This window comes from Ambystoma mexicanum, chromosome 12, assembly GCF_040938575.1.
Source record: "Ambystoma mexicanum isolate Mex_15411 chromosome 12, UKY_AmexF1_1, whole genome shotgun sequence".
Lineage (NCBI taxonomy): Eukaryota > Metazoa > Chordata > Amphibia > Caudata > Ambystomatidae > Ambystoma > Ambystoma mexicanum.
The window spans coordinates 18532703-18559085 of NC_090936.1; the positions used below are offsets into that span (position 1 = coordinate 18532703).

A 26383-nucleotide genomic window follows, 5' to 3' on the forward strand; every position below is an offset into this window, starting at 1 on the left:
GTGTGCAACAATAAGTGGTCCATAACCTTTGGCTCCCCATAGGTTTAGAACTACAACTCCATTCAATCCTAACCATCATAGTCAATGTGCAGGGATCATGGGAGCCGCAGTCCAAAACATCTGGAGAGCCATAATTTGCAGGACTTCTGGAGCATCACATTTGACTTCAAATGGAACATCCTTTGGTCATCTTCATCCAGAAAGTTACCATTCTGTTGACCAATCCTTTTCATCAACAGTCCCCAGATTAGCGCCACCTCCGGCCTTAATTTAACAGTGGCCGGTCAATCTCCAGCCTTTTACCAGAGCCTCAAACTATGATCACACCATGATTATGATTGGTCATTTATAACGCACTTAATACCCTGAGGTTTCCAGGCGCGGACCCGGGGATTGAACCTGTGGTGCTCCACATCGTCTTGCTTCCAAGGCGAATGCGTTGCCCCCGAGCTATCCTCCCTAGACGAAAGATGCAGGTTGATAGATTCTGAACATTACAGCTTCCATTAAACCCCTTACTCCACCTACAGCACATGTATTCTTCATCCTTCGGGTTTATTTACTCAAGTTCCTGGCTGCCATTCAAGGCCAACATCTTCCCACGGTTTCTTGCCCGCTTCACCATGCAATGCGGTATGAATCTTCTCAGCAGTTAGTTCATCACCACAAAATAAGACACTGTATGCACCACCTCATCCCTCACTGAGGCCAATCTAGTCAGAGTAATGAGGAATGAAAATTAGTCTGGTTTTCGATACAACCATAAAACATGCAAATCTCCTTGTAAAATTCATTCTATGTGCGTTATCACCTGGCCTTTATGGTGGCATCTTGGAAAACCTTACTGATTGGATCATTAGTCTTGAGAGGATAGCTCAGGGGCAATGTGCTCGCCTTGGAAGCAAGACAACAGGAGCAACACAGGTTTGATCCCCGGGTCTGCGCTTAGAAAACCTCTGGGTATTAAGCGCGTTATAAATAACCAATCATATTATTGATGAGCCCAGTTCTACTATCTTTGGATTTTTTTCCTCATTCCATTATTCTCTTGAGGATGAATCTTGAGTCTGTGTTCGACCCTTTAACATTTTATCTTGCGGTCTTCCCATCCTAGCATATGCAGGTGCTCCTTCTCACAACCAGCTCTTTGCTTGCGTACCTGAAGAGTGAAAAACTCTGGTCCTCGAGGTCCGCCAACGGGTCAGATTCTCAGCATATCCATCAAACGCTCAAGAGGCACATTTTTACCCAATCAAGCCAAATAGAAAATCATATACACATTGAGGTTCTCGTGAAAATCCAATATGTTTCTGTTCTGCTGACCGATTAAATCACAATTTCAGACTCAATGATCCATCGGATTCAATGATCCATCGGACTCAATGATCCATCGGACTCAATGATCCATCGGACTCAATGATCCATCGGACTCAATGATCCATCGATTGCTAAACAGATTTCCTTCATCACTGATACAATGGAAGTATTGGTCCATTCTATCGTCTAGTCCACAACTTGCAACAACAGCCCTCCATATGTTGATACTTTGGACGCCGCACAAAGAACAAGCTTGCGTTTTTATACAAAGATTTCCTTCATTTTAAATCAAAAACAAAGAACTAACATCTAACTACAAAGACATTTTCCAATCCCTTCTCTTTCATAATATCAAGCAAACTTTAAAGCATAGCCAACAAAGTAAGCATTGTGATCTGGCAGACTGAGGCTCTGTTGACCACATACATCATGGTGACAAATATAAAGCACACAAAAACTGGAGGAGGATAATAAAAACAGGTTTCATCACAATATTCCATAGTGCAGGGTTTGTAACCTGTGGCTCGTCAGAGGTTTTTGGACTACAGCTCTCACGATCCCTCACCAGTAACTGTGCTGGCTACGGCTGATGGGAGTTGTAGTCTAAAATATTTGGAAAGCCAAATGTTGCAGACACACCGTGTCCTAAAGGGATCCTATCTGGGTCCGCACCTTCTGTTAATTTGGACCATCCAGCAGGCACGCATGTTGGGAGACCATGTTCAGGCAAGCTCTTGGGCTTTTTGATAAAATCTTCCCTCGTCACTTGTACTCTTGTTTGAGCGATGAAGGAAATGACGGCTCTTAACTTGCAAGCAGTGTCCATGCACGAAACCCTCTTTTCTCACTCAAACTTTGATCTTCACCTTGGCCCAAGTATACTAACCCATTCCAAGAGCACAAGCCAGGCCATTTCTACCAGGATCAGATATTGCCGTCTTTCGAATAGTCTCCACTCCGCATTCCCACCAACCATTCATTTAAGTCAATTTCCGCAAATCCTAATCTCACATTTCATTCACTAGATCCTTTGCAAAGAATGAGATGAACATTGTCGGAGGTTTTCAAATCTTTTATACCCTTCATTAGCCAGTCAGATAGCACAGGGAGCAAAGCGCTCGCCCCTGGTATCTGTGAGCAACCTGCTGTGGAAGGTTCGAATCCCGGCAGGGTAAACTCAGCCTTTCATCCTTGCGAGGTCGATAAATTGAGTACCACTCTATGGGATAATAATTTCATCTGTTATTTCAGCACTCTGAGACCTATGCGTGAGTAGCGTTATATGAGACATACATTGTGATTAGCGCCTTTACCCAGGTACACAAATAAAATGTTCTCTGTCGTCTCTAAAGCAATGAATGATACTGACCCAATCTGACAGTTGCAGTAACTGCTCATTTTAGACTTCCGCCATTTTCCTCTCATTCGCGCCTTCACAGCACCCCCGCCATTCACTTCCTGGTTATTATCCTGCACTCTAACGCACCGATACGTAGCAAATCAACGTTTGGTCTTGCACAACCAGCCTTTTCAAATATTTCAGTCCACCCAACCAGCAACATTTATTGCTTTGGCTACTTAACGGTTACAGAAATTGGCAATTGGAGGCAAACTCGCCCAAGTACAGCATCCCAAACATAACATGCTGTGTTTATCCATCCACAAGGATCTAGTGCAGAGGTATTCGAATTGTGGGGCACAGCAGTATTCCCACAGGGTGAGGGGGCGTGAGACCCCAGCCTGAAAAGTTAAAAAATATATATATTTTATTTTCGGGAGGATATTAAATGCGGGTTTGGGGGGGGGGCACTGCCTCAGCTGTTCTTTCCAACTGAGGGAGTGCTCTTGGGCTGACTGAAACGTCAACGGGAAACACTGTCTCCCTTTGACACTTCAGTTCCCCAGTCACACATGCTCAATGAGCCATGCAAGGCTAGGGGCATGGCTCATTTGAAATGCTGGCTGGGGAACTGCGTGTCTGTATGTGTGATGGGGAGCTCCTGTGCCTCTTCATACAGACAGGGCAGCCTGGAGCGAGGCGTTTCAGCACCCACACTCAGGCCCCTGCATGCATGTGTGCAGGAACCAGGGAGCTTTTGCTTCCCATTTCCTGTTCATGATGCAGGAGCTGGAGCGCTAGGGAGGAAGCTTCAAGACCGGGGCAGAAGGTACGTTTATGTTAATGTATTTTTTATTTATGTGTATGGATGAATGTATGCTTTGTTTTATGAATGAGTGTATGATTATGGGTGCGTGTGTGAATGATAGAGTGGTGTGAGGTGTGTGTGTGTCCGTGGAGCTGATTTTGGCAAGTGGGCAGGGGGAAGGGTCGTACAACAAAGGCATTTAAAAAAAACCTTTGTTGCACAATCTCAATCCCACCTGCCAAAATCAGCTCCCCTTCTGAGGTGCTGTGGAGCCCAGGGGACAGCAATGGTATTTTTTTACTGGACATCGATCATCGATATCCAGTAAGAAATACCATGCCTGCCCCTTAGGCCCCCCAGCACCAATTGCAAACTGTTTGGCTTTATACCCAATGTTTTTTTAATGTAGGCTCTAAAATGCCCCCAAAACCCCCTTGATTAGCTGGAGCTCTCTTGCTGCGCTCGGTTGCTGTGGCATAACTGGGAGAAATAATGATGCCCCTCCACAAATTCCCCAACCGCAACTCACCCTGGGACCGTACTGGTAGCGGGGTGGGGCGAGCCCAGGGTCTGTGGGGGGAGCAAGATCGGGGTAGCCATGGCATAGTGGTGGGAGCAGTGTGGGGAGAGCCCAGGGACTGGGTTAGGAGCAGGTGGGGGAGCCCAGGCACTATACTGGGAGTAGAGCGTTGTGACAGCGTGGAATAGTACATAGCCATTTGGACTTTGTGTCCATTTGGCATTTTCTGAGGGGCCAGGCCTGCCCACATGTTGCTTAGGGGGGGGGGGGGAACAGGCCCAACAAGTTTGAAGACCACTGATCTAGTGCAATGCAACTATAAACACAGCATGGGATGCACTCTCACCAAATCAGTGCAGAGCGGTGTGAACATGCAGCGAATCAGTGCAGAGCGGTGTGAACATGCAGCGAATCAGTGCAGAGCGGTGTGAACATGCAGCGAATCAGTGCAGAGCGGTGTGAACATGCAGCGAATCAGTGCAGAGCAGTGTGAACATGCAGCGAATCAGTGCAGAGCAGTGTGAACATGCAGCGAATCAGTGCAGAGCGGTGTGAACATGCAGCGAATCAGTGCAGAGCGGTGTGAACATGCAGCGAATCAGTGCAGAGCAGTGTGAACATGCAGCGAATCAGTGCAGAGCAGTGTGAACATGCAGCGAATCAGTGCAGAGCAGTGTGAACGTGCAGCAAATCAGAGTAGAGCAGTGTGAACGTGCAGCGAATCAGTGCAGAGCGGTGTGAACGTGCAGCATTCGAAGTAGGAGTGTTGCAGTTGCAAGGACATGTTCACTCAGCAACCCACCTTCACAACACCTGTTAAATTATCAGAGTAATGGGCAATGGCTGGCAAAGATTGAAAGCCTTCCAAAAGTCCAAGCAATGCTTATACACAAGTCATTTCTATTGGTCAAGGCATGGCTGTCTTGATGCCCCTTCCGAAAATGCTGCTTTTTTATTAACACACTGTCAAAAATATATTATCAGAGATTTGAGCAATGAGCAGAACGCACTTGCTACAAAGGGACAGCGACAAAAAGAAAATAAGAGGAAAAATTAATAGACCCATGTGTCGGGAGGAGAGCTCAGAAGCAACTTGCTCCCCTTCGAAGCAAGACGACGCAGAGCAACAGGTTCGCTCCCCGGGTCCGCACTTGGAAACCTCTGGGTATTAAGCACAGTATAAATAACTTATAATGTTGTTCATTCTTACTATGCTAATGAAAGCTGGACGCCAGGTGATCCACCTGCCCCCATAACCAGGCTCACGCTCCCCCACTCCTGCCCCTGAAAGGCTGTCGCTGCAAATGTATGCATCACGGAAAGTAAGGTTATCAAGTGTTTATTTAGTGTCCATCATCATGCTACAACACAGGAATCTATACCCAGCTTTCCATGAGGAAACATCAATAATGATTTGGAGGCCAGAACCCTATTCTACAGACCCTCCCAACCCCTCCAAATCATATCACGTCTCTTCCTCCACACATGCGACCACAATAGATGGTCTTCTGAAGCTCAGGGGCACAGACCAAGGAAAGCCACACGATACATTAAGATTCTCTTGGAACTCTGCTCTTGTGCACACATACCACTGGATGCCTCAACTCCGTAGGTCCAAAGACCTCGGCACCTCATGATCGCAGAGGGGGTCTGTATTCCACGTCAAGCCATGAAAGCAGAGTGAGTCTATATTCAACGTCAAGCCATGAAAGCAGAGTGAGACTGTATTCAACTTCAAGCCATGAAAGCAGAGTGAGTCTGTATTCAACTTCAAGCCATGAAAGCAGAGTGAGACTGTATTCAACGTCAAGCCATGAAAGCAGAGTGAGACTGTATTCAACGTCAAGCCATGAAAGCAGAGTGAGTCTGTATTCAACGTCAAGCCATGAAAGCAGAGTGAGTCTGTATTCAACGTCAAGCCATGAAAGCAGAGTGAGTCTGTATTCAACGTCAAGCCATGAAAGCAGAGTGAGACTGTATTCAACGTCAAGCCATGAAAGCAGAGTGAGACTGTATTCAACGTCAAGCCATGAAAGCAGAGTGAGACTGTATTCAACGTCAAGCCTTCAAAGCAGAGTGAGTCTATATTCAACATCAAACCATGAAAGCAGAGAGTCTATATTCAATGTCAAGCCATGAATGAAAGCAGAGTGAGGCGGTATTCAACGTCAAGCCATGAAAGCAGAGGGAGACTGTGTTCAACATCAAACCATGAAAGCAGAGGGAGAGTCTGTTCAACGTCAAGCCATGAAAGCAGAGTGAGGCTGTATTCAACGTCAAGCCAAGAAAGCAGACAGAGACGGTATTGAACGTCAAGCCATGAAAGCAGAGGGAGACTTTGGTCAACGTCAAGCCATGAAAGCAGAGGGAGACTGTGGTCAACGTCAAGCCATGAAAGCAGAGAGTCTGTGTTCAACATCAAGCCATGAAAGCAGAATGAAGCTGTATTTTACGTCAAGCCATGAAAGCAGAGTGAGGCGGTATTCAACGTCAAGCCAAGAAAGCAGAGTGAGGCGGTATTCAACATCAAGCCATGAAAGCAGAGGGAGACGGTGGTCAACGTCAAGCCATGAAAGCAGAGGGAGACGGTGGTCAACGTCAAGCCATGAAAGCAGAGAGTCTGTGTTCAACATCAAGCCATGAAAGCAGAATGAAGCTGTTTTCAACTTCAAGCCATGAAAGCAGAGTGAGCCGGTATTCAAAGTCAAGCCATGAAAGCAGCGTGAGGCGGTATTCAACGTCAAGCCAAGAAAGCAGAATTAAGCTGTATTCAACGTCAAGCCATGAAAGCAGAGTGAGGCGGTATTCAAAGTCAAGCCATGAAAGCAGAGTGAGGCAGTATTCAACATCAAGCCAAGAAAGCAGAGTGAGGCGGTATTCAACGTCAAGCCAAGAAAGCAGAGTGAGGCTGTATTTAACTTCAAGCCAAGAAAGCAGAGTGAAGCTGTATTCAACGTCAAGCCATGAAAGCAGAGTGAGGCTGTATTCAACGTCAAGCCATGAAAGCAGAGAGTCTATATTCAATGTCAAGCCATGAATGAAAGCAGAGTGAGGCGGTATTCAACGTCAAGTCATGAAAGCAGACGGTGACTGTATTCAACGTCAAGCCATGAAAGCAGAGGGAGAGTCTGTTCAACGTTAAGCCATGAAAGCAGAGTGAGGCTGTATTCAACGTCAAGCCAAGATAGCAGAGGGAGACTCTATTCAACGTCAAGCCATGAAAGCAGACGGAGACGGTATTGAACGTCAAGCCATGAAAGCAGAGGGACACTGTGGTCAACGTCAAGCCATGAAAGCAGAGGGAGACTGTATTCAATGTCAAGCCATGAAAGCAGAGTGAGGCTGTATTCAACGTCAAGCCATGAAAGCAGAGTGAGGCTGTATTCAACGTCAAGCCATGAAAGCAGAGTGAGGCGGTATTTAATATCAAGCCAAAAAAGCAGAGTGAGGCTGTATTCAACGTCAAGTTTACCCATTTGCAAAATCCCGAATGTAGGCGACTTATATACTGTTTGGGTTGTTTATATTTCTGGCACCATTATCCCAGTTTGTTCAGCTGTCTGATAGTCCAAGCTGGAATCCCCTTAACACAGATCATGTTAGCCAATGGATCCGCCATGTTCTGTGCTTTTTGGTAAAAGCTAACCTTCCGAAGGTGGAAGCCGCATCCTGTTCCACTGCCAGCCATGGGTAGTTCACATGGCGCCAGAAGTGTTATTGTGTTCCTCCATCACAGAACATAGTGGTGGCCAACGAGCTTTAGTTTATTGCGCGTTGCTGCTTATGGTGGCTTTCCTGGTGTTGCTTCTTAGAAAACAAAGCACTGAGCTTTATACGGTTTCACCATATCAAAAATTAGATGGCGACTTCCCTTTCAAGTGCCTTCCGGAATATCTTAAAATTTGATTATCATTTCATGTTCAATTTACATTTAGTTTCCTGTAACATGTTGTCTTAGGTCACTATGTTAGATTCAATAACTGGACCATAGCAGATAAAGTGCTAATTTCCGAACTCAATAGAAATGAAAAAAATACCATGTGATTCTAAAAGCATAACACGCCTGGGACTTTTTTTCAATGAGAAAACGCTGTCCGCTATTGGGGGATTGCACAATGAGAAAACTCAAATAATGATCTTGAAAGGACAACATTCAATTGACCAATTTCAGGTTTTGCAAGTATTGGGAACAACATCACTTCAATTAAAACGTATGGCGCATGAGCAAAATACGCACCTGCGTACTGTTTATCGCTGTCGCATTTGGAGCACTCTGTGGCTCCCTTGTCGGAATAAGTGTTTCTTGGGCAAATCTTGCAGCCGGAGGAACCTGGCTTGTCACTGTAAGTTCCAGGTTTACATTGAAAGCATTCGGACGTGTAGGCAACTCCTGCAAAACATGAAAAGGTACAACCCATCATCTTGAGCGCACGCAACTGTATACTATGAACCAGTCATGGGAGGTCTGGTGGGTCAGGCCCTTTTTGCCACACCCATGCCGCCTCAGCAGACGGTAACTAGGTCATTGTCAAAATGTGCTTTTGATGCAGGACAGCTGCACTTGGTATATTTTTGTATCTTTGAAGCCTGTGCAATCGCAGCACTGTGCAAGTGTCTGATCGACCAGAGTCTGGTGCCTGGATGCAGAGACTGGCCAGTCAATGCTGGTATTGGAGGGAAGAGTGTGCCGAAATGCCACTGCAAGATGGCCGCTGCATTTGAATTGTGCCATGATGGGTTGTGAGATGAGCAGTGCATGGCGGGGTGGGTGATCAGTGCAGTGTGGCTTAGAGTCTTCGAATTCGTTTTGCCACAACCTTCGTTGTATGGGTGTGAGATGGAAGTGCAGTGGATGCATGAACGTTGGAGCAACCTACCATTATGCGGATCTCCGTGTAAATCGTGGGATTGATGAGGTCAGAAAAGCAGTCCCTAGAGTAAAATGCATGTGCACGGTTGATGCATGCATGGAGTAGCGAGGCAATGGAGAGGTGTAGGTAAAAGTTCATGTGGACTGTTAGGTAAGATTTAGTGCAGTCCAACTGGTGTGGGACTAGGCAAGGACTTATTTCTTGGTATTAGGTAACCCACCTTTTAATATAGGCCTGTACTACACACATTGGTCGTGTGACTGAGCAGCCAGGCTTATCTTAAGAAGGATAATGTGAGCTGTAGAACTGTACAATGAAATCGGTAAATGCAAGTATCCAAGTAAACACAAACATTGATTTACACACAAGGATATTTAAAGCATTCTTTAAAAAGCGCCAATTGGCTGTAACATTAATCTCAAGTTAGGGTTCAATTCAAATAGTGAACAATAAAGCAGGTGATTAATTCATTCATATGTTACACATGTTCCAGCACCCGGAGGTGACGTCATGTGAGGTCAGTATAGCATTTATATTAGTATCACATTTGCAATATTGAGTTTTCAAGGAAGGAAAGGTTAGGGTTAGATCAGAACAGACTGATCCGTTATAAGAACAGTTTGATTCTCCTAAAGGGATGCAGGCAGTCTATTATCTCAGCATTAAAGTGCTCAACATTTAAAACATGTAAGGGAACAAGAACTGCCAAAGCCAATAGGTTCTGAAGGAGGCCTTTAGGGAGTCAGGACAGCCAAAGTCAATTGGCAAAGTCAAAGTTCTGAAGCTCTTCTTCTTTGAAAAAGGTTCTTAAATCATCAGTGTTTAAAAGAGAAATCACAGCAACTCAAGACGGTTTTTGGTCTTTGCATCGAATGCATTCCATCGGAAATGGAATGCATCGAAACCTATTCAACGAAAACTGTTCCATCGAATTACCATACATACAATGTTCGTCTTTCATCGAAAAGGGTTTCGTGTATAAACACTTTACATTTTTTGCATGAAATTCGATGCAACAGACTTAACGTTAAAACGTTACATGGAACTGTCCAGTGCTGAAATAGTTAAAGTATTTCGGCACTGGCCAGCTTCATGTAACATTTTAGTGTTTCTTGTTTATTGGGGGGACCCCCCCCCCCGACAACTTTCAAGGGCACCCCCCAACCCAACCGTAACGTTGAAAAGAAAGGGTTTTCATTGAATAAAATGTGTTGGATAGTAATTTGAGGAAACTCCTTTTGATGGATAGACTAGATACCCTCAAGAGGAGTCACCTTTGGAAAGCACAGGCTGTAAGGCCATGGCAGATAAGTTGTGGTCAACTAGTGTAGGGTTAAATTGCACTCCCAAAGATAGGAAGCATTCCAAATGGCTAAAGGATAATGTACCCCAAGCCCCACAGTACCTTCAAAATGAAGTTGTTCCAGCTGGATGCAGTCCAGCAGATCCTTGTTCCTGGTCCTTGGTCTAACTATGAAGCACATTTTTTATATAGCGCAACACTCACCCAAAAGGTCTCAGGGCGCTCACAGAGACAAAAAAAAAACCAACAGAAAAAAATATAGTCTCAGAGATGGGAAGAGAAGAAGTCACTTGGCATAGCGACTGGCAGAGTCCTTTGAGAGTAGCCGTGTTATCCTATGCTAATAGGTAAGTTCAGGCATCAAAAAGAAATGCCTTAAGACGTTTTCTAAACTGCTGCAATGTAGTACACTCTTTAACATAAAGTGGGATCACATTCCAAGTTTTCTAGGGCCCAAGCAGCGAAACTAGCTCCACCTAGTTTCCTCAAACAATGCGTGGTTGGGCCAGTAACAGACTATTAGAGCGCAATGCACACTTTGATGTAACCATTTGAATCCTCGACTTCAAATATTCTGGGGCCTTACCTGAGAGACACTTAAAGACTGTTACTAGTCCCTTAAATTTCAGCTGCTGCTCAATGGAGAGCCAATTTTTTTCGATGTTCTGTAATTTGAGTTTGGCAATTCAAACCACAAACAGCCCGTACTGCTCCATTCTGAATGGTTCGGAGACACCTGATGTTCTTTTTAGTGGTTCCTATCAAAAGACTATTGCAGTAGTCAAATTTGGTGTGAACTATAGCTGCTGCAATAGATGCTCTATTGGCTTCTGACAGACACGGACGTATTTGCCATAAGCGGTGAGTAAAGAAGCTGCATGACTACTTCAGGTAGGACACATGTTTCTGAAATGTCAGATGAGCGTCAAAGAACACAGAGTCTTCACATATTCAGACCACCTATTTCAAAGGCCTTATAACATGTGCCCATGTTTTTTATCCTATGAGGTGTACTAATAACCAACAGATCTGTTTTTTTATCATTAAGGGCAAGAGAGTTTAAAGCCATCCATTTCTGGATTGCGTAATATATTTCATTTATAGTAGCTAAATCATCTTTATAGACCCACAGATAGTTTAACAACTATCTGGGTGTCATTGGCATAGTTGGCAAACTGTATGCCCATAGACTTTAGTAGGTCGCATAAGAATTTAATATATATATTAAAAAGTAATGGGGATAGGCATGATCCCTGAGGGACACCACATATTACAGGAACGTTCAGGGACTTTGAGAGTCCTTTAGCAACACAGGCACTCCTGGGGCCCAGAAATGATTTAGCCAAAGGACTGCTTCTGAGGAGCATAAGCCTATCCTCTGAAGTATTTCATCTAAAAGTAAATGGTCGACCAAGTCGAACGCAGAGGAAAGGTCCAACGAAAGCAGGAGAGCAGAGCTTCCTTCCTCGGTGAGATCTATTCTGCTAGCCTTCAAATCTAAGAGTGCTGTCTCTGTGCCATGGTTAGATCTAAAACCAGACTGTTCCTTATCCAGAATGTTATTGGTTTCAACTAAAGTGTGTAGCTGTGTGTAGGCTATTTTATCCAATATTAATGTTGGTAATGGGACAATAGTTTTCAGGCATCAGGGGGTCAAGATTATCCTTCTTTAGCAATGGGGTAATCCATGCCTCCTTTATTCCCGATAGGAACAGTTGCCTCATACAAACGAGTGATTAACAAGTTCTGTTACCCATGGTGTGAGAGTGTTAACAAATTCCTTAAAAAGTGTAGTGGGGAAAATATCCCCTTAAATGATGTAGGTTTAAGCCCCTCGATCACCAAAACTTCTTCCTCTGTCACTCTAGTGAATGAAAAACGTTTTATCCCTTGATCTGGTATCAGAAGAGGAGGTAATGATGATTCGGTTAAGCATTGGGATTCAATCTTTTCCCTAATACGGTCTTGATGAAGCTGGGTTTTCTGACAGAAACTGTCAAGTATGTTCCGACACAGTCATCATTTATAGTGAACCTATGTTCAGTGATGGGCCCTTTAAGTTCATTAAGAACTGAGAAGAGCCCTTTCGATTTTATTGAGGCCTTTTCAATTCTGTCATTAAGTGACAGTTGTTTTGCCTCAAAAGTGTTTGTACTCTTTGACTGCAGTTTCACAGGTCGATAGAGTAGAAAGAGAGGGATGATTTTGCCATTGACATTCACATTTCCTTTTATTTTTCCAAGCAGAGATTATGTCGGGAGAGAAACGAAGTTTGAATCCTTTCTGTTTCTTAATTTTCTCCTGACGAAGAGGAGCCAGGATATCAGAGGCTTTATTAGTAGCATTTCTAAAAGCAGTGGTAAATTCTTCCAAGGGTAATATGTCACCCGACGGTGGTAATAAAGGTTGTATGGTGGATTTAAATGTATCGGCTGTAATAGTTTTTATATCGCTCGTTACAGTGGTTGTTTTCTTAGGAGCAGAATTAAAAATCAATGGTAGTGCAAAGTGGTAGTGGTGACAAAGGGGAGGACGTCTCATGGGCTCTTGTGGCAGTGCTTGAGAGAGGGACTCGGCAGCAATGGATTTCCATCGATTCAGCTGCTCTTTGTGGTTTTGGCGCTTTTTTTCTCAGAGCCAACGGAGAACGAAAAGCTCTGGTTAGAAATTCCTTGATCCCTTGGTCCTGGACTCTGGTGAGGGGACTCTGGATGCAGATTTCTTGTTTCTGTAGGGTCCTCTGGATGCCCATGAAGATTTGGCCGAATTCGCACTGGAAGGTCACAGATGGTCGAGGTACCCTGGGTATTGGGCTTCTGAAGCCTTGGAAAGTTGCAGCAAGTCAGGGTTGCACCAAAATAGAGTGTCTCGAGTCTAGTTGGTCCCACTAGCCTGAGGGAGGAAGTTGTCCTTTACGGGTTTCCCTGTCAATTCAAAAACTGGGTCTGCACAGCTGCAGGGCTTCACCAGGCGTTGCACATTCCAGTAGGGTGCTGCTGGCGTCTTCTGCTTCGGATGTTGTCCTCCAGTGATGGCTCTGCTCTTAGTCCCAAAAAAACGCTTTTTATGCAAGTTCCCATTCATTCACAGCCCTAGGATGCCAATCACACAGCAGGGTGGCTGTCCTCGAGGACAGCCTGCCACCTAATAGGAACTGGTTTCACTCAGGCACACCTAGAGACAAAGGACAGGGACGTTTCATGACCCTCCCTCGCTTCCTGCCTTTGTAGACACAATGGAGCCTGGGTGGGCTTCAGGGCTGAAGCCCGTCAAAGGCAAAACACACCAAGGACTCAAACCTGATGCAAACAACAGAGAAAAAGCCCAGAAGATATAAAGTAACAAGAAATGTTTAAAAAAGAAGACAGGGGCCAATTATGAGAGAATGGTCAGCCTTGTCTGCAACACTGCAGCTGAGGTATTAGCTTGCAGATACATCTCACGGGGTAGTAAAAAAGCAACTACCGCCACCAACCATTCAAGTGAGTTAGTGTAACAAAATGGTATATGAAGAACGGGTTAAAGGAGTTACTATGTAACCCCCCAGCACTCCACAGAGTGATGTGTGCTGGACCCATAAAGTAAAGGTAACTAAGACAGGGGTCATCTTACTATTCTTGGGAACAGTAATTCACCCAAGAAATGTATTTAAACATTAAGAGAAGTCCGAGGGGCATCTCAGTGTCACTGCACAAAAGGTGCTGTGTGTCGCAATGCAAAAGCAGATGCTTATGGAGTTTACCAGACTCCATAAAACAGTAAGGAACACAGAAAATCATAGTCCGGGAAACACATGAGTGAGTGAGAAAAGGTCCTACTCACTCAGGAGTAAAAATGTAAAAGCCCTGTATCCAGCAAAAGAGCTGGGGTCTCTAAGGTAAAGGGGAATTGGCAAAGAAATGAAAATTCTCCCTAACATGGACTGGCATCAAACAGCGTGCCTACAAGCTTGCGTATACAGGAAACCTCATTAGGCATATTTTGAGATACATAGTATATAGAAACTATGTATATCTAAACAGCCATGTTGACCGCATATCCATGCCACATATGTAACATGAATATAGCCCACAATATAAAAGGGAAACATGCATTGGAGGAAATGTCCACAAAAAAAAATTATCCATCTCAAATTTTATGTTGCAACAATAGTCAAGAAATCGAGACGGACATATTTTCCGAATGTTTTGTTACATACAAAGTAACTGGGAATAAGTACCACAGAATGTTGATAACATTGTGCATGCAAACTAAATGAAACTAGAATAAGCAGGACATTATTGGTACATAATTTAACAAGCTCAAAAGCACTTTAACTGCATTCATGGGTTATAGAATAAAAGATAACTCCTAATGGAGAAAAAATGGACAATAAAAACATCTCTGGGGGCTTATGTCATCATTAACCAGGGGCATTTATGGAAGTCAAGAAAAGTCTTTGGGGAATTGCCCTTTCATGGAATAACCCCGCGGTTGGGCAAGTCCAATCTACAGACATATGTGGATGGCCTATGAAAGGGGCTTGGCCCATCAAGAATTTTACCAGCATGTTTCGCACACAGCAAACATCATTCCAGAAGAGCAGAGGGGAATGCACTGCTCGAAAACACTTTCATGGCTTTGGGTACTCTTTGCAGCTGCATGGGGAGAGCATCAACAGTTGATGATGAAAAGCTCCAGTGGTAAAAAAGGTTGCTGAGGGTCAACGAGAGGACACTAGTTGCGTCTGAGCCTTCCAGAGGTCCGCTTCTCCTGTATGGATTCTGGGCACCTTACAGGGTACAATTCTGCTCATGGGATGTAACCCAACAGGTCTCTAAAAGCTTAAATTGCATTTTAAGAGCCTCCTCTGAAGTGTTTTTAAGGGCAGAGCTTTTCTACTATAGAGTGACAAGACCAACTCCAGAGAACACTAGTCTTCCCCAGATGGCTGCTGGATGTGTGTCCTTCACCGATTCCCAGGAATAATGCACGTTTTCTCAGCTGTAATTTTACTGCTGGATGCAGCTTTGTCAGCTAAGGAAGTAGTCAGATAAAAGTTGGAGTTGGTCCCATTGGCTTGGTACATTTAGGCAAAACAAAGGGGGTTCTGGGAGTCTCTCTACTGGCACGAACAAAGCCCATTGACCTGTTCTTGGGTGGATGGCCCCCGGGAGAGTCTGAACCAAGTTTTTAGCTCACTGTCCCTTTCACGAAGGAGAAATATCCCTGCATATCAGTCTTTGTCCTGCCCAGTGGCAGTCCAGCACTGAAATACTAGGCAATTCTCCTCTGAACAAGAGTACCAACAGCAACCCCATACACGTGTTGCAGCCTTGTTGGGCCTCATCAGTGAGGTGGAGCTGTGCCTCTCTGAGAACAGTGAGCAAGGGTCCACGTCTGGATTCCCCTGGTAACTTAGGGTGAGACCCAAAGTTACTTAATATGCAAAACAAAAGGGGGTTCTGGGAGTCTCTCTACCGGCACGAACAAAGCCCACTGACGTGTTCTTGGGTGAATGGCCCCTGGCAGAGTCTCAACCCCCCCTTGTTTTGGTACAGTTAGGCTTTCCTTCTCGGCAAGGACTACAGGCTATACATGCATGGCCAACACCACTCTTACCCCACTAGCTCTTGCCTCCAAGAAGCTGCTGCACTGTCTGGCTCCTCTTCTCTCCAGAACTGTTTGTCTACCAGGCAGGCACAAAGTCTCTGTGCACTTGGGGCTAAATGTAGGCATAGGCCACAGCCCGTGGGATACTGCACTGAGGCTCTGAGGGAGACATTGCGCTGGCTTGGCTGTGGTATCAATTCATTAGTCAAGAGAGGGACGCATGTCAAGGTTTTTGTGTTTTTTGGGGAGAGTCAGCTTGTACCAAGATTACTAGGCGATCCTTGCCATTTAGGACAAGGCTCTAAAGCGATTAAGAAATGTCAAGCCTAAACGGCACAGGTTCAAAGATTTCCCTAAGCAGACCTACATCCTCTCACCCTCTTTACTAGAGTGTGATATCACCCTCCAAATTCCTCCAGCCAATTTCAAGATAGCAGGGCCTCTTCCCACTAGAGTCGGTAACTAGAAAGAAAGGGAAGCGGGATTGCTAGACCAGAAGAAATTTACAAGAACACTTGTATCAATTTCTGTGGCACGCTCCTGTGATCCGAAATTGACGAATACACTGTTAACCCTACCTGTCTTGTTGACCAGTAAAGTAAACAACATTACGTTTAAACTGGTTATAGGACATGTATGTGCAATGTACAACTTGCTGGACAATGCACAAAAGAAGCATTCAGTTCACAATTTTCACAAAAGAGTTAGTATAGGACGATGAGACTCCTAGGCTAGGAATGCTTATCGGGAGAACATTTTTTTGTTCTGATCAGTACATGAGTTTGCGTTGCGAGCTAGGGTTTTAAGATACATTTTTGCCATACCACTACCACCAGCAAACTAGAACCAAAAACACTGTCATTTCATGCGCCATAAGATAACTATACAACAATTGCAGCATAATTCGAGAAGCACCCCAGTAAGACCAACCATTTAACGGGTCCTTTCGCCCCATAATCGTGGTTCAATTCAGTACCTTCAAGTGTGATGTTCTTCACCAGGACAGGTTTCACCACCTGAGAGCCTAAGAGAATTCCAGTGGTTCTCCAGTATAAAATATTGCTGCCACTTTTTAAATTTACCTGCAATAGAACAAAAAAAAGCCATGAAACTAACCATCAAAACCTAAACCAAAAATCTAAGAATGCCCACATACGTTCAATTAGGTACGTTCCTAGCTAATTAGAATGCTTGTGAAGAAAAGGTGTGCCCATCCCCCACCCATTTCTATCATCATTCCATTCCTTCAGGTCTCGGGAGGATAGCTCAGGGGGGCAACATGCTCGCCTTGGAAGCAAGACCACGCAGAGCAACACTGGTTCGATCCCCGGGTCCGCGCTTAGAAACCTCTGGGTATTAAGCGCGTTATAAATAAAATATCATATCATATGGCCAAATTGTCTCAGAAGAGGCCATGAGCATACAGCGACTGACTTGGAATTTGTCAAAGGTCAATTCTCATTGTGAATTGCATGCACCACTTTGTGTGGATTGATGAGTTTCAATTCGAAAATCATTTTTGATAGCACCACCACACTACCTACAGACAGCTTCTAAGCACCTGCAGCAATAAAGGAGGGCCTGGGGGGAGGGGAGGACAGGAAGTCCAGCACCAGGTCCTTTAAAACTCGCCAGCTCTGAAACCTTGAAAAAAATACACCCTGCTAACTTTAGAACAACCCAATAACTTGCTAGGTGAGCTTGGACCCCTTGGTAAAGGCCCCCTCTTTTTGGGAAATGCTGAGTTGTGATTGGCAGGGTGGCTGTCTGGGACCTGGGCCTAGCCTGGCCAGGGAGGAGTATAGGAGAGTAGTGTCTAAGAAAAAAAGGTAAAATGGCATGCTGCAAGAGTTTATGGTAAATAAAATCGAGAAGAAGCCTAGAAATAGGTGTGGTGCCATATGGAGGTGAAAGGTCGCCCTCTGGGTAGCTGATCAAAACTATTACACTACTTTGTGGGTGATGGGGAGCTCAACCTCTAACTCTGCCACTGAAGAGTAAGTTTAGTTGGGAGTGGTACAGATCCTAGAGGAAGATTTTACTCATTGTAAACTGGCACAGAACCGGGTGAGCACGGGGCAGAAATGTGCACCTGCGTTTAAGTGTTCTCCTGGCATGGACAACCTAGGCAGATCTTAGGCTTCTATAGCCAAGCGAGGTCCGTACAAGGCTGGTAACATCTAAGACATGGCAAGTGGGGGGTGGGGGGGCATATGTTTGGGTACAGGGATAGCTCAGGGGCAACGCAGGAGGATTGCTCAGGGGACAACACGCTCGCCTTGGAAGCAAGACAATGTGGAGCAAAACGGGTTCGATCCCCGGGTCCGGGCTTAGAAACCTCTGGGTATGAAGCGCGTTATAAATAACCGCATTAGAACAAAATCCAGGCAAAATGAAAAGCTGTTTTAAAGGGAAATGCTGGCCTATATCGTACACGAATATGCGTTTTGCAGTGACAGTGATGGCATATATGGGGACCCGGAGTCCATCTATAGAATATTTTCAGCTGTTACCCTACAGAGCCAATTGTAAATGTAATGGCTTTTCAGGTCGTTTTTCTCAAAAACCTGCGCTTTGAAAGGCACCATTTCAACCCTTTATTGTTAACTGTTTGCCTGGGTAGAACCCTGCAACCTACCTCCCCCCAGGGGCACCCTACATATATTGGGCTCCCTTGCTATGCTCGATCATAAGCTAATTTGGGGGAATGGTTAACCCTCATCAAAATAAAAATAATAAAAAAATAAAAGAACAGCCACACTGATCTGGACTAATTTCTAATGATAACTGGCGGTGTTGCCTCTACAACATTGGAATCGTCGCTGTCAGAACGGCACCAAAGTGACTTTCACATTCCCCCAAAGAATTCCTCCACAACGGCACATAACAGGTAGTGGTAATTTTGTAAATTTCCTGCAAAAAGGGGCAGCGGTAACGATAAATGAGATCGAGGGTATTTACGAATGTTTCTCATTGGAAAAGGCTTTAGATGCTTTTTTGCAGACACTCTGCCTCATTAAGAGTTTAATGATGAAATATCAAACTCTGAATGAGGCACAGTGTCTGCAAAAATGATCTAAACCCTTTTTCCAATTGTCAACATTCATCAAAGACCCGCTAGTTTACCATAAATGCAATAAAAACAGCATCGATGACTGAATCACAGTAGGGTCTCGGGCTCTGCAAGTTCCTTAACAGAGCCCTGCCCATCACCCTGCTGTGTGATTAACTCAAACAAGTCCATTAAGGTAAAGGACTTCCTGCTTTCCTTAAAAGGAAATGTATTGGCTAAAAACACTTCCCCCGTGGCCATCTTGCCAGGGCCCTTCAATATCACTAATTTTATTTGCCTCACTCCTAGGTTTACTATAAAGCCTTACCGACTCCACTGTGCCCCAGATTAACAAAACAGACGATGGCGTGAAGGTTGGGAATTAATCTTAGCCACTGGCATTTGCTCTGGGCAACTCTCCAGACCATTGTTCTTCACCTGCCAAGCCATTACAGAAGGGGAAAGACCATATGCAAATCAGGCTTCATCCCACCCCAAAGGGGCAGTTCAGCCCAAACTGCTAGGTCACATCCCTTCTGCACAAGGCCAAAAGCATCCCCAGGCATGTTTCAGCCCTGTTGTGCATCATCAGTGACGAGTAGCTTGGGTCTCTAGGCCCCACAGCGATGGGACCCACGTTTGGGCATACCCGTCCTACTCGGAAGGACGATGTCGAAACAGGTGACGGCTCAAAGGTTTAGAATCAATCTTAACGTCTGCCATTGCTCTAGGTAACCCTCCAGACCATCATTCTTCAGCCTGCAAGCCATTACAGACCGTGCCAAGATTACCTTGACAAGGAGACAACAATGCAATGAATTTGAGTGCATCGACTGTATCGCGAGATAGAAACAACTAAAAAGGTATCTACTTGTGATGCACTCACCGAATGGTGGACCCATTCTCCATGATCTGTTAATTTGATCCACTTGTCTGTGGAGGACTCCATCTCTTGGCACTGGTCGTTTTGAATCTAACAATGAAAAAGGACAACCCTCAATAAACACAGGGTTTGACTTACGCAGCAGAACCAACATGGGTGCATAATAAACTGCATGTTGTATTGACACACAAACACTCCCCAGAAGACAATGCATGAACCTTCGCTTTAGATAGAAACACCGTAAAATGATTGCTTTCATGACAAGTCTTACAAAAATATATAAGTAGGCTTCTTTTGAAATAAAACATTTAACTGTTTCCTATGGTTGCACTACACATCAAAAATCAAGTGCTTCAATACTAGTTGCTAATACCCACCAAAATGAATTATTCCATCTGCCGCAGCTTGTCCGGTCTTGTTTTTTGCTACGCATTCTGGGAGCTGTAATTCACGTTCCAGAATGCAAAGCCAAAAATCAGGACTGGGTAAGCACCTACTGATTGGAATGGACAATGTTGACAAGTAATTCAATGGAACTCTAAGGAACACAAATGTTATGGAGGAAAATGGAAATGTTCTTTCCTCGTAACAGCGACCATGATGCTACAACAGGTTTACTCAGGATCTTCCCACACTCTATCCCCTGAAATCCACCTAAAGTAACTGTGAAACACAGAACATCTTGGTGCAGACCTGGGCACTAAAGGAATGAGGTTTCCTTAGTAGCAGACTCGTGATGCCCAACTAATGTAGTTAAGGTTAACAAGGGATTGCACCAGCTCCGTCAATTCCCAGAAATCGAAGCCGTCCAAGACGATCGAGTCTGATTTACAAAGAAGTTACCTGGATTGAGTCCCACCTACAACCAAGAGAAGGTTATTCACCTCCCAAAAGAGTACGAGAGACTCCCGGACCTACTCACCGACTTACTCAGAGTAAGTCGGGAGTACGTTAGATTTACTCTGGATATCCTCTTTTGAGAATCGAATAGCCCGCTCAGGTGTAAGGGCAGCTTATCTTGTGTTAACTGTGAATCTTGCCGAGTTTGTATATTGTGAGATCATCGCAGCAGAAGGCAGATGAAGCTTCCTCAGCTTTCCTATCCTCAAGTACCAAATATACATGAATAGTTTTCTTTGCGGAAACAAACTGATTTGTTTCAACAATAAATTTAACGGCACAATATTGACTATTGAAATAAATCAAAAAGAAGCACACACTCCTGTAGCCAATGCCCTTACCTTGCACCACACATTGTCTCTTGCTGTAGTTAGGAACGCAAGAGACCTTTTTACAGGTGGTAATGGTGAAACAGGTGGTTTTAAAGAAATTCCACCTGTTTAAGCACCAACCATATTGCAGGCTAGGTGCTATGCTCCACCAGCGGTATTCCAATGGATTACCGCCAGCAGTAAACACTGCCTCAAATAGAACCAGCCGGGCGGTCACGATCCCCAAAGTGAGAACGTCTTAATAGTTTTGCCTAAAGGATCACTGGGAGCATGTTCCCAGTTCCTAAAAGCCACACCTCAGGATTAGTTTGAAGGGGTCAGCCCTCCAGCTTTTGGTAATGTGCACCCAAAGTCTTTTATATAGGCCCCTGTGTCCATGTGAAACCATCTGGAGTACCAGATGGTAAGCGTGCCACAGCTTACCCCAGGGGCAAGAACACAGAGTATGGCTTTCCAGAGAATAAAAAATGCATGAGACTATGAAAGGATTCGTTATGACCCCAATACATTTTGGGAAATAGCAGTTCTATAAGAAAAATATATAGCAATTGTGACCAATTGTATGGAACTAACATTTCTGAAATTAATCAGTCCACAAATATCAATCGTGTCATCATTTTGGAAGAAATACATGCTCAAAATGTGGATATGGGTGGAAAGAAATTCCTTACAAAAAATTCAAAGAAGATGTTGCTGTCGATGTACTGGTACTCGAACGAAACGGATCCGGGTTTCTTTAAATGCACCGCGTAGACGAGAGACACGGTGCAGTCATCCCTGTTGGATTCGATGTAGTTTCCCTGAGGAGTCCAAGTAGAGCTGCAGAAACAAAAACAAGGCATCGGTTTGGCTCAAGAACAAAGCAACGCGGTGAGCTCATTAAGGGCTTCAACAAGCGGATCCCGGATTATTGTTATGACGGCATGCGTTTTGATCACCACAACAACCCTAGCTGAATTAAAACAGCATGACATATGATATGGAATTATTTCAAACTCTTACATGCCAATTAAGGGGTTCTCTGCTTTGTAGCACACAAGGTAGTGTGGAGAAGCCGAGCAGAGGGTAGGTAACTAAGCTTGGCCAAACTAAAGAAATCCAAGAAAGAGGAAGCCTTTTGAGTTCCAGCAAGAGAGTCTCTGGATCACAGAGAGGTCTCAGTCCAGGCCCCCACACACTTGTTTCTTGCTTCCTGTTCCTGTGCCTTTGGGACTTCTGCTTCTCATGCTGGTCACTCACACTACTGGCGGAAGGCCCACACGCCCCCCACCACTCAACCTGGGTCTCAGGGCCTCAGCACACAATCCTATCTGGCCAAGGTGCCCCGAGGCCATGGGTCTGCAACCTTTGGTGCGCCAGGCGTTTTGTACTACAACTCCCATCATCCCTACACAACATAGGGAAGAATCATGGAAGTTGTAGTTCAAAACACTTGGCAGAGCCACAGGTTGCAGACCAGTGCACTAGGTGAAACCCCAGAGCTTCCAGCTTCCACGGGAGCCTTTCCTATTGTTCCTCTCCGATGCACTCTGCTGTCCAATCCTCTGGCACCTCTTGCTCCGCCACGTGCTTTTAATATACTTGGGGGAAGGCATGATATGAAATTTGGGTTGGCAGCACTTGTTCTGTGACTCCTAGTGCGATTTGAGTGGAGTTTGATTAGGACATGTGAGATGGTGTTGAAAAAAGGGAATTCCAAGGTGTTGTTCTTAAAATGGGATCTTTGCTAACAAGTTCCACCGTGCGAGCATGGGTGGTTCGGGCGAGAAGCCTGTACTGTGGCGGGGTGGTTGGCCATGTGGAGGATGGCCAATGGGCCATTGGGGGATGCTCAAGGGCTGGATGGCTGCTTTGTTTTGTGGGGGGGACTGGTGTCCTTTGGGGACAATGGCATTCAACCCAGTCTGCGAGTCAACCCCAGCCGTTACTCAAAAGACCAATAATGGATTCAAATTGTACATTACAGCTGTTAAGATGGATTTCTGAACTCGGACCTGGAGGGGCAGAGGTTCAGAAGGCCAGCCTAGTTTCTTGGAACAGGGTAACCTCTGGACAAGCCAGACCAATCAGGGTAGCGATGGCGGCGGTCAAGACTAAGTCTCAAGTGGGGTGAGGGTGACGGAAAGACCTCAATGAGCACACAAAGCAAGGACACTTACAAATCACTCCAGACAGGTGTTATATTAAAAATATAGACACACTTATTACAAGGCCTTTGTAACATCGATCATAGCAAAGAATCACAATAATACTAAAGTAAACCAACACATCACAATCAATACAATATATATACAAGACCGCGGGGTCTAAGGAGTTAGGAGCACGTAATATGTAGACCATCTAGATGGGGAGGAAAACAGGCAGTGCAATTAATCATTAGACCCAGTTCAACATCCGAAATACACCTAACAAGGAGGAAGTCCGAGCCCTAAGAAGAGAGGAGCCTTATGCTCAAAAGTACCTGCACGCGCTGGTGCCAATGGACAAAGGAGGGCCTCTTCAAGGATATCAGGCAGTTCAGGAAGGTGAATGAAGCGATGCAGAACAAGTCCCCACTACTCAAGCAAGGCCTCCACTGGTGGGCAGAGGCAGGGTGAGAGTGTGGGATGGAGTCGCTATTTCAGAACAGCGGTAGAAAAGAAACGGGCTCCTGCGCGAGGGGCCACCGGTTGGGGTATGGACTACTCACTGGTCCCCGACGCAGACAGACCCAGACTTCTCCAATTCAGTTCACGTTGCTGGCAGGTTCAGCTGCAATGATCACGATGTCTCGACACCGTGTAGATTCTGCGTAGCAGGATACAGGGTAGAGGGTGTCCCAAATGCAGCGGACGTGCACAGGTTGTTATCACATCAGGGCAACACGGCAACAGCGTTTACTCTGGTCCGGGCGCACTCGTCTCACTTCAGACCTGGGAATGCCAAGTGTACGAATTCGGGGTGAGGGTGCAGTGGACGTAGAGCAAGCAGTAGACCAAGTTTCGAGGGCTTCTGCGAAACAGCGGCGGTGACAGAGCAAAGCGTCCTGCGTAAGCTGGTCAGCACACTTGTTGGTTTTATAAAGGTGCCGGGAATAGTTGATCCCACTATTCCAAAGGGTCGAAGTGCCTTTGCAGACCTTCTAGGACGATCAGATGCAGAGCGGTCTCGCAGGACGACAGCAGTTCAGGGTGCCAAACCTTCAGCGGGTCACCAGCGGTTCCTCGAGTCAGCTTCTTGTTGCAGGATACTTGGCTCCTTATCCCTTGTTCGATGTGAACTCAGGAGATCGACCTGGTAGTGGTGTTTTCAGCCTCCTCTTATCCAAAGTTGCCTTCGCGCCAAAACAGAGAGGGCCCAATGGGAGATCTGCTCACAAACACACCATACATGAACCTATCACGGACCACGGTGGTCCCAGGCATTCAGGACACTCTAGACTCTCTGGCACCCAGGATGTGTATTGGGACCAGACATCCCAGCCCACATGCTGAAGGCACACACAAGGCATGCAGAAGCCCGTGAAAGCGTTGCGTTTCGCGGGAAAGTGCATGACCAAATAAGGACTGCCCCGGTTCGGCTCGACCTGGGGGAAGGTGAACGGGCAAGATGATCAGCGGACAGGACAAAGAACCTTGTGGCATGACCATTTTGGAGCCAGGCCACTCATTTGTGCCAAACGCGGTAAGCGCGGATAACATGGCAAAAAAAGGTTCAAAACACAAGAGAAACGATAGCTGCCACCAGTCCCGTCCGTGACACACTTGCACAGTTCATAAATCCAGCGAGAGTTTTCAGGGCCTTTGGAATGGCTAGAGACCCAAGAGCGCGGTAATGTAAGTTACAGTGCACTCTTGTTTCATGTTGCACAAAAGCTGCAACATGAGGAAAGGACTAAGGGAAACTAAGTCTCCCAGTACTGACTGTCTTAAGGGCATGTCAATTTCCCCATAAGAATTAAGCGAAAGCCCAGAGGAGTGCGGCAGAAGGCTGCGCTTCTCTGGCAAAGTCTAGATCAGGGTGTAAAACAACAGCAAACAGTTTGGGGGTTGCCACATGGAGTGAAAATTACATACAATTATGAAATCTTTCCTAACAGCCATACACACAGTATGGCCCTTACACTCTCCATAGATCATTTGGAAATGCCACAGTAAATAGGTCTTTAGCCAAAGTCCCAGGAGTATAATGGGAGCCTTTGGCATGTGTCCTTGCCATGATCAAAATAATTTGAGATTTGCCCACCAGTAGCAGAGACATCTTTTGCTGGCACGGAGCAGAGGAGGCTCGTGAGGGGGCAGAGGCGTTGCAAATGATACAAGGTCAGAGGTGGCAGGTGAATGTTTTCAGTGGAGGAGCATTAACATTGCCCGATTTGCACGAGTGACAGAGGGATGCCCTAGCTAGCATAGGAAGGTTTGGGTGGGGGGTAATCAGCCCGAGAAAATGTCCAATATAATTTGTTGAAATTGTATATTTTACAGCACGTGGGGGCAGCAGAAACAGATCTGCCAGCAGGCAGTGTGCCACAGAAGGGCTTGAACACATCTGGCCTTCACAGGTGAATTATAATGCAGTTGCATAGCAACCTGGGAACCAGTATGCCGCAGCTGTGCATGCTTTTGTAATTATTTTTGTACATAAAGCACCAGGCCTTCAGGAGCCTCGGCGTACAACCAGGCACACGAGGAAGGGCCCGAGGGGGGACACTCCTCCTTGCCCCCCATCCAACCCCACAGAACCACCACTGTTGCACAACCATCTGTACCTTGCACAACAGAGCACATGCCAACAATCTCATTTCAAACCCATAATGTTCCAGAATCTTCTGAAGGGATTTGCCTCTTCCATATACCCTAGAATAATCATGCTAACTTCAGATTGAAAGGTATCAGAAGACACAATGCTGAATAAAAGCTTTAGGTGACCCCCAACTCCCTACCAATGTAGATTACAACTTGATCTTCATGACTTTGGAAGAGGAACTAAGAATCCACCCCGCCACACACCCCGCAACCCTTCCTACTAGTAACTTGATGCCCGCATTATTTGTGTCACTTGACCAAAAACACAGAGGGAAGCAAGTAGAGACTTAAATGACTTTCCCCTGGTTTGCTTACAGATGCCATATCGATACTGGAAGCAGTGGAGAGAACGAGTAGCTGAACCATACTGCGTGGGACTGAGGCAATGTACTGTCTGCACAAGCTCTACAGGTCAAATTTCTTTGACTCTCCCAGCATATTGCCACCTCCTGGGGATTAGAGGATGGAAGGAAATGTCACACTGGCCAAATACTAGGAATTTTTTTAAGATTCTGCGACAGGCCTAGTTGGATATTTACACATTTATTTATGTATATACAGGAGGGACAATGCTCTTTTGATCACAAAAGAGTGTACAATAGATAAGAACAGATTTGACGAGAAGTGGCAAGCTTCTTACAATGGGGTGAGTTTGAGGGACATTCTGACCAGATGATGGAGG

General features: G+C 45.4%; 1 protein-coding gene across 2 annotated transcripts in view; it reads right to left on the reverse strand.

Moving 5' to 3' along the window:
• Positions 1-26383, reverse strand: part of ELAPOR2 (endosome-lysosome associated apoptosis and autophagy regulator family member 2) — a 266368-nt gene that overhangs the window by 113691 nt on the left and 126294 nt on the right. For both annotated transcript variants that reach the window (XM_069627825.1, XM_069627826.1), the window contains exons 4-7: positions 21589-21736; positions 19689-19775; positions 16727-16832; positions 8222-8374 (exon numbers count right to left, since the gene is read on the reverse strand). In XM_069627825.1, the coding sequence (XP_069483926.1) occupies positions 8222-8374; positions 16727-16832; positions 19689-19775; positions 21589-21736 (494 nt within the window). The remainder of the gene's footprint in view (positions 1-8221; positions 8375-16726; positions 16833-19688; positions 19776-21588; positions 21737-26383) is intronic.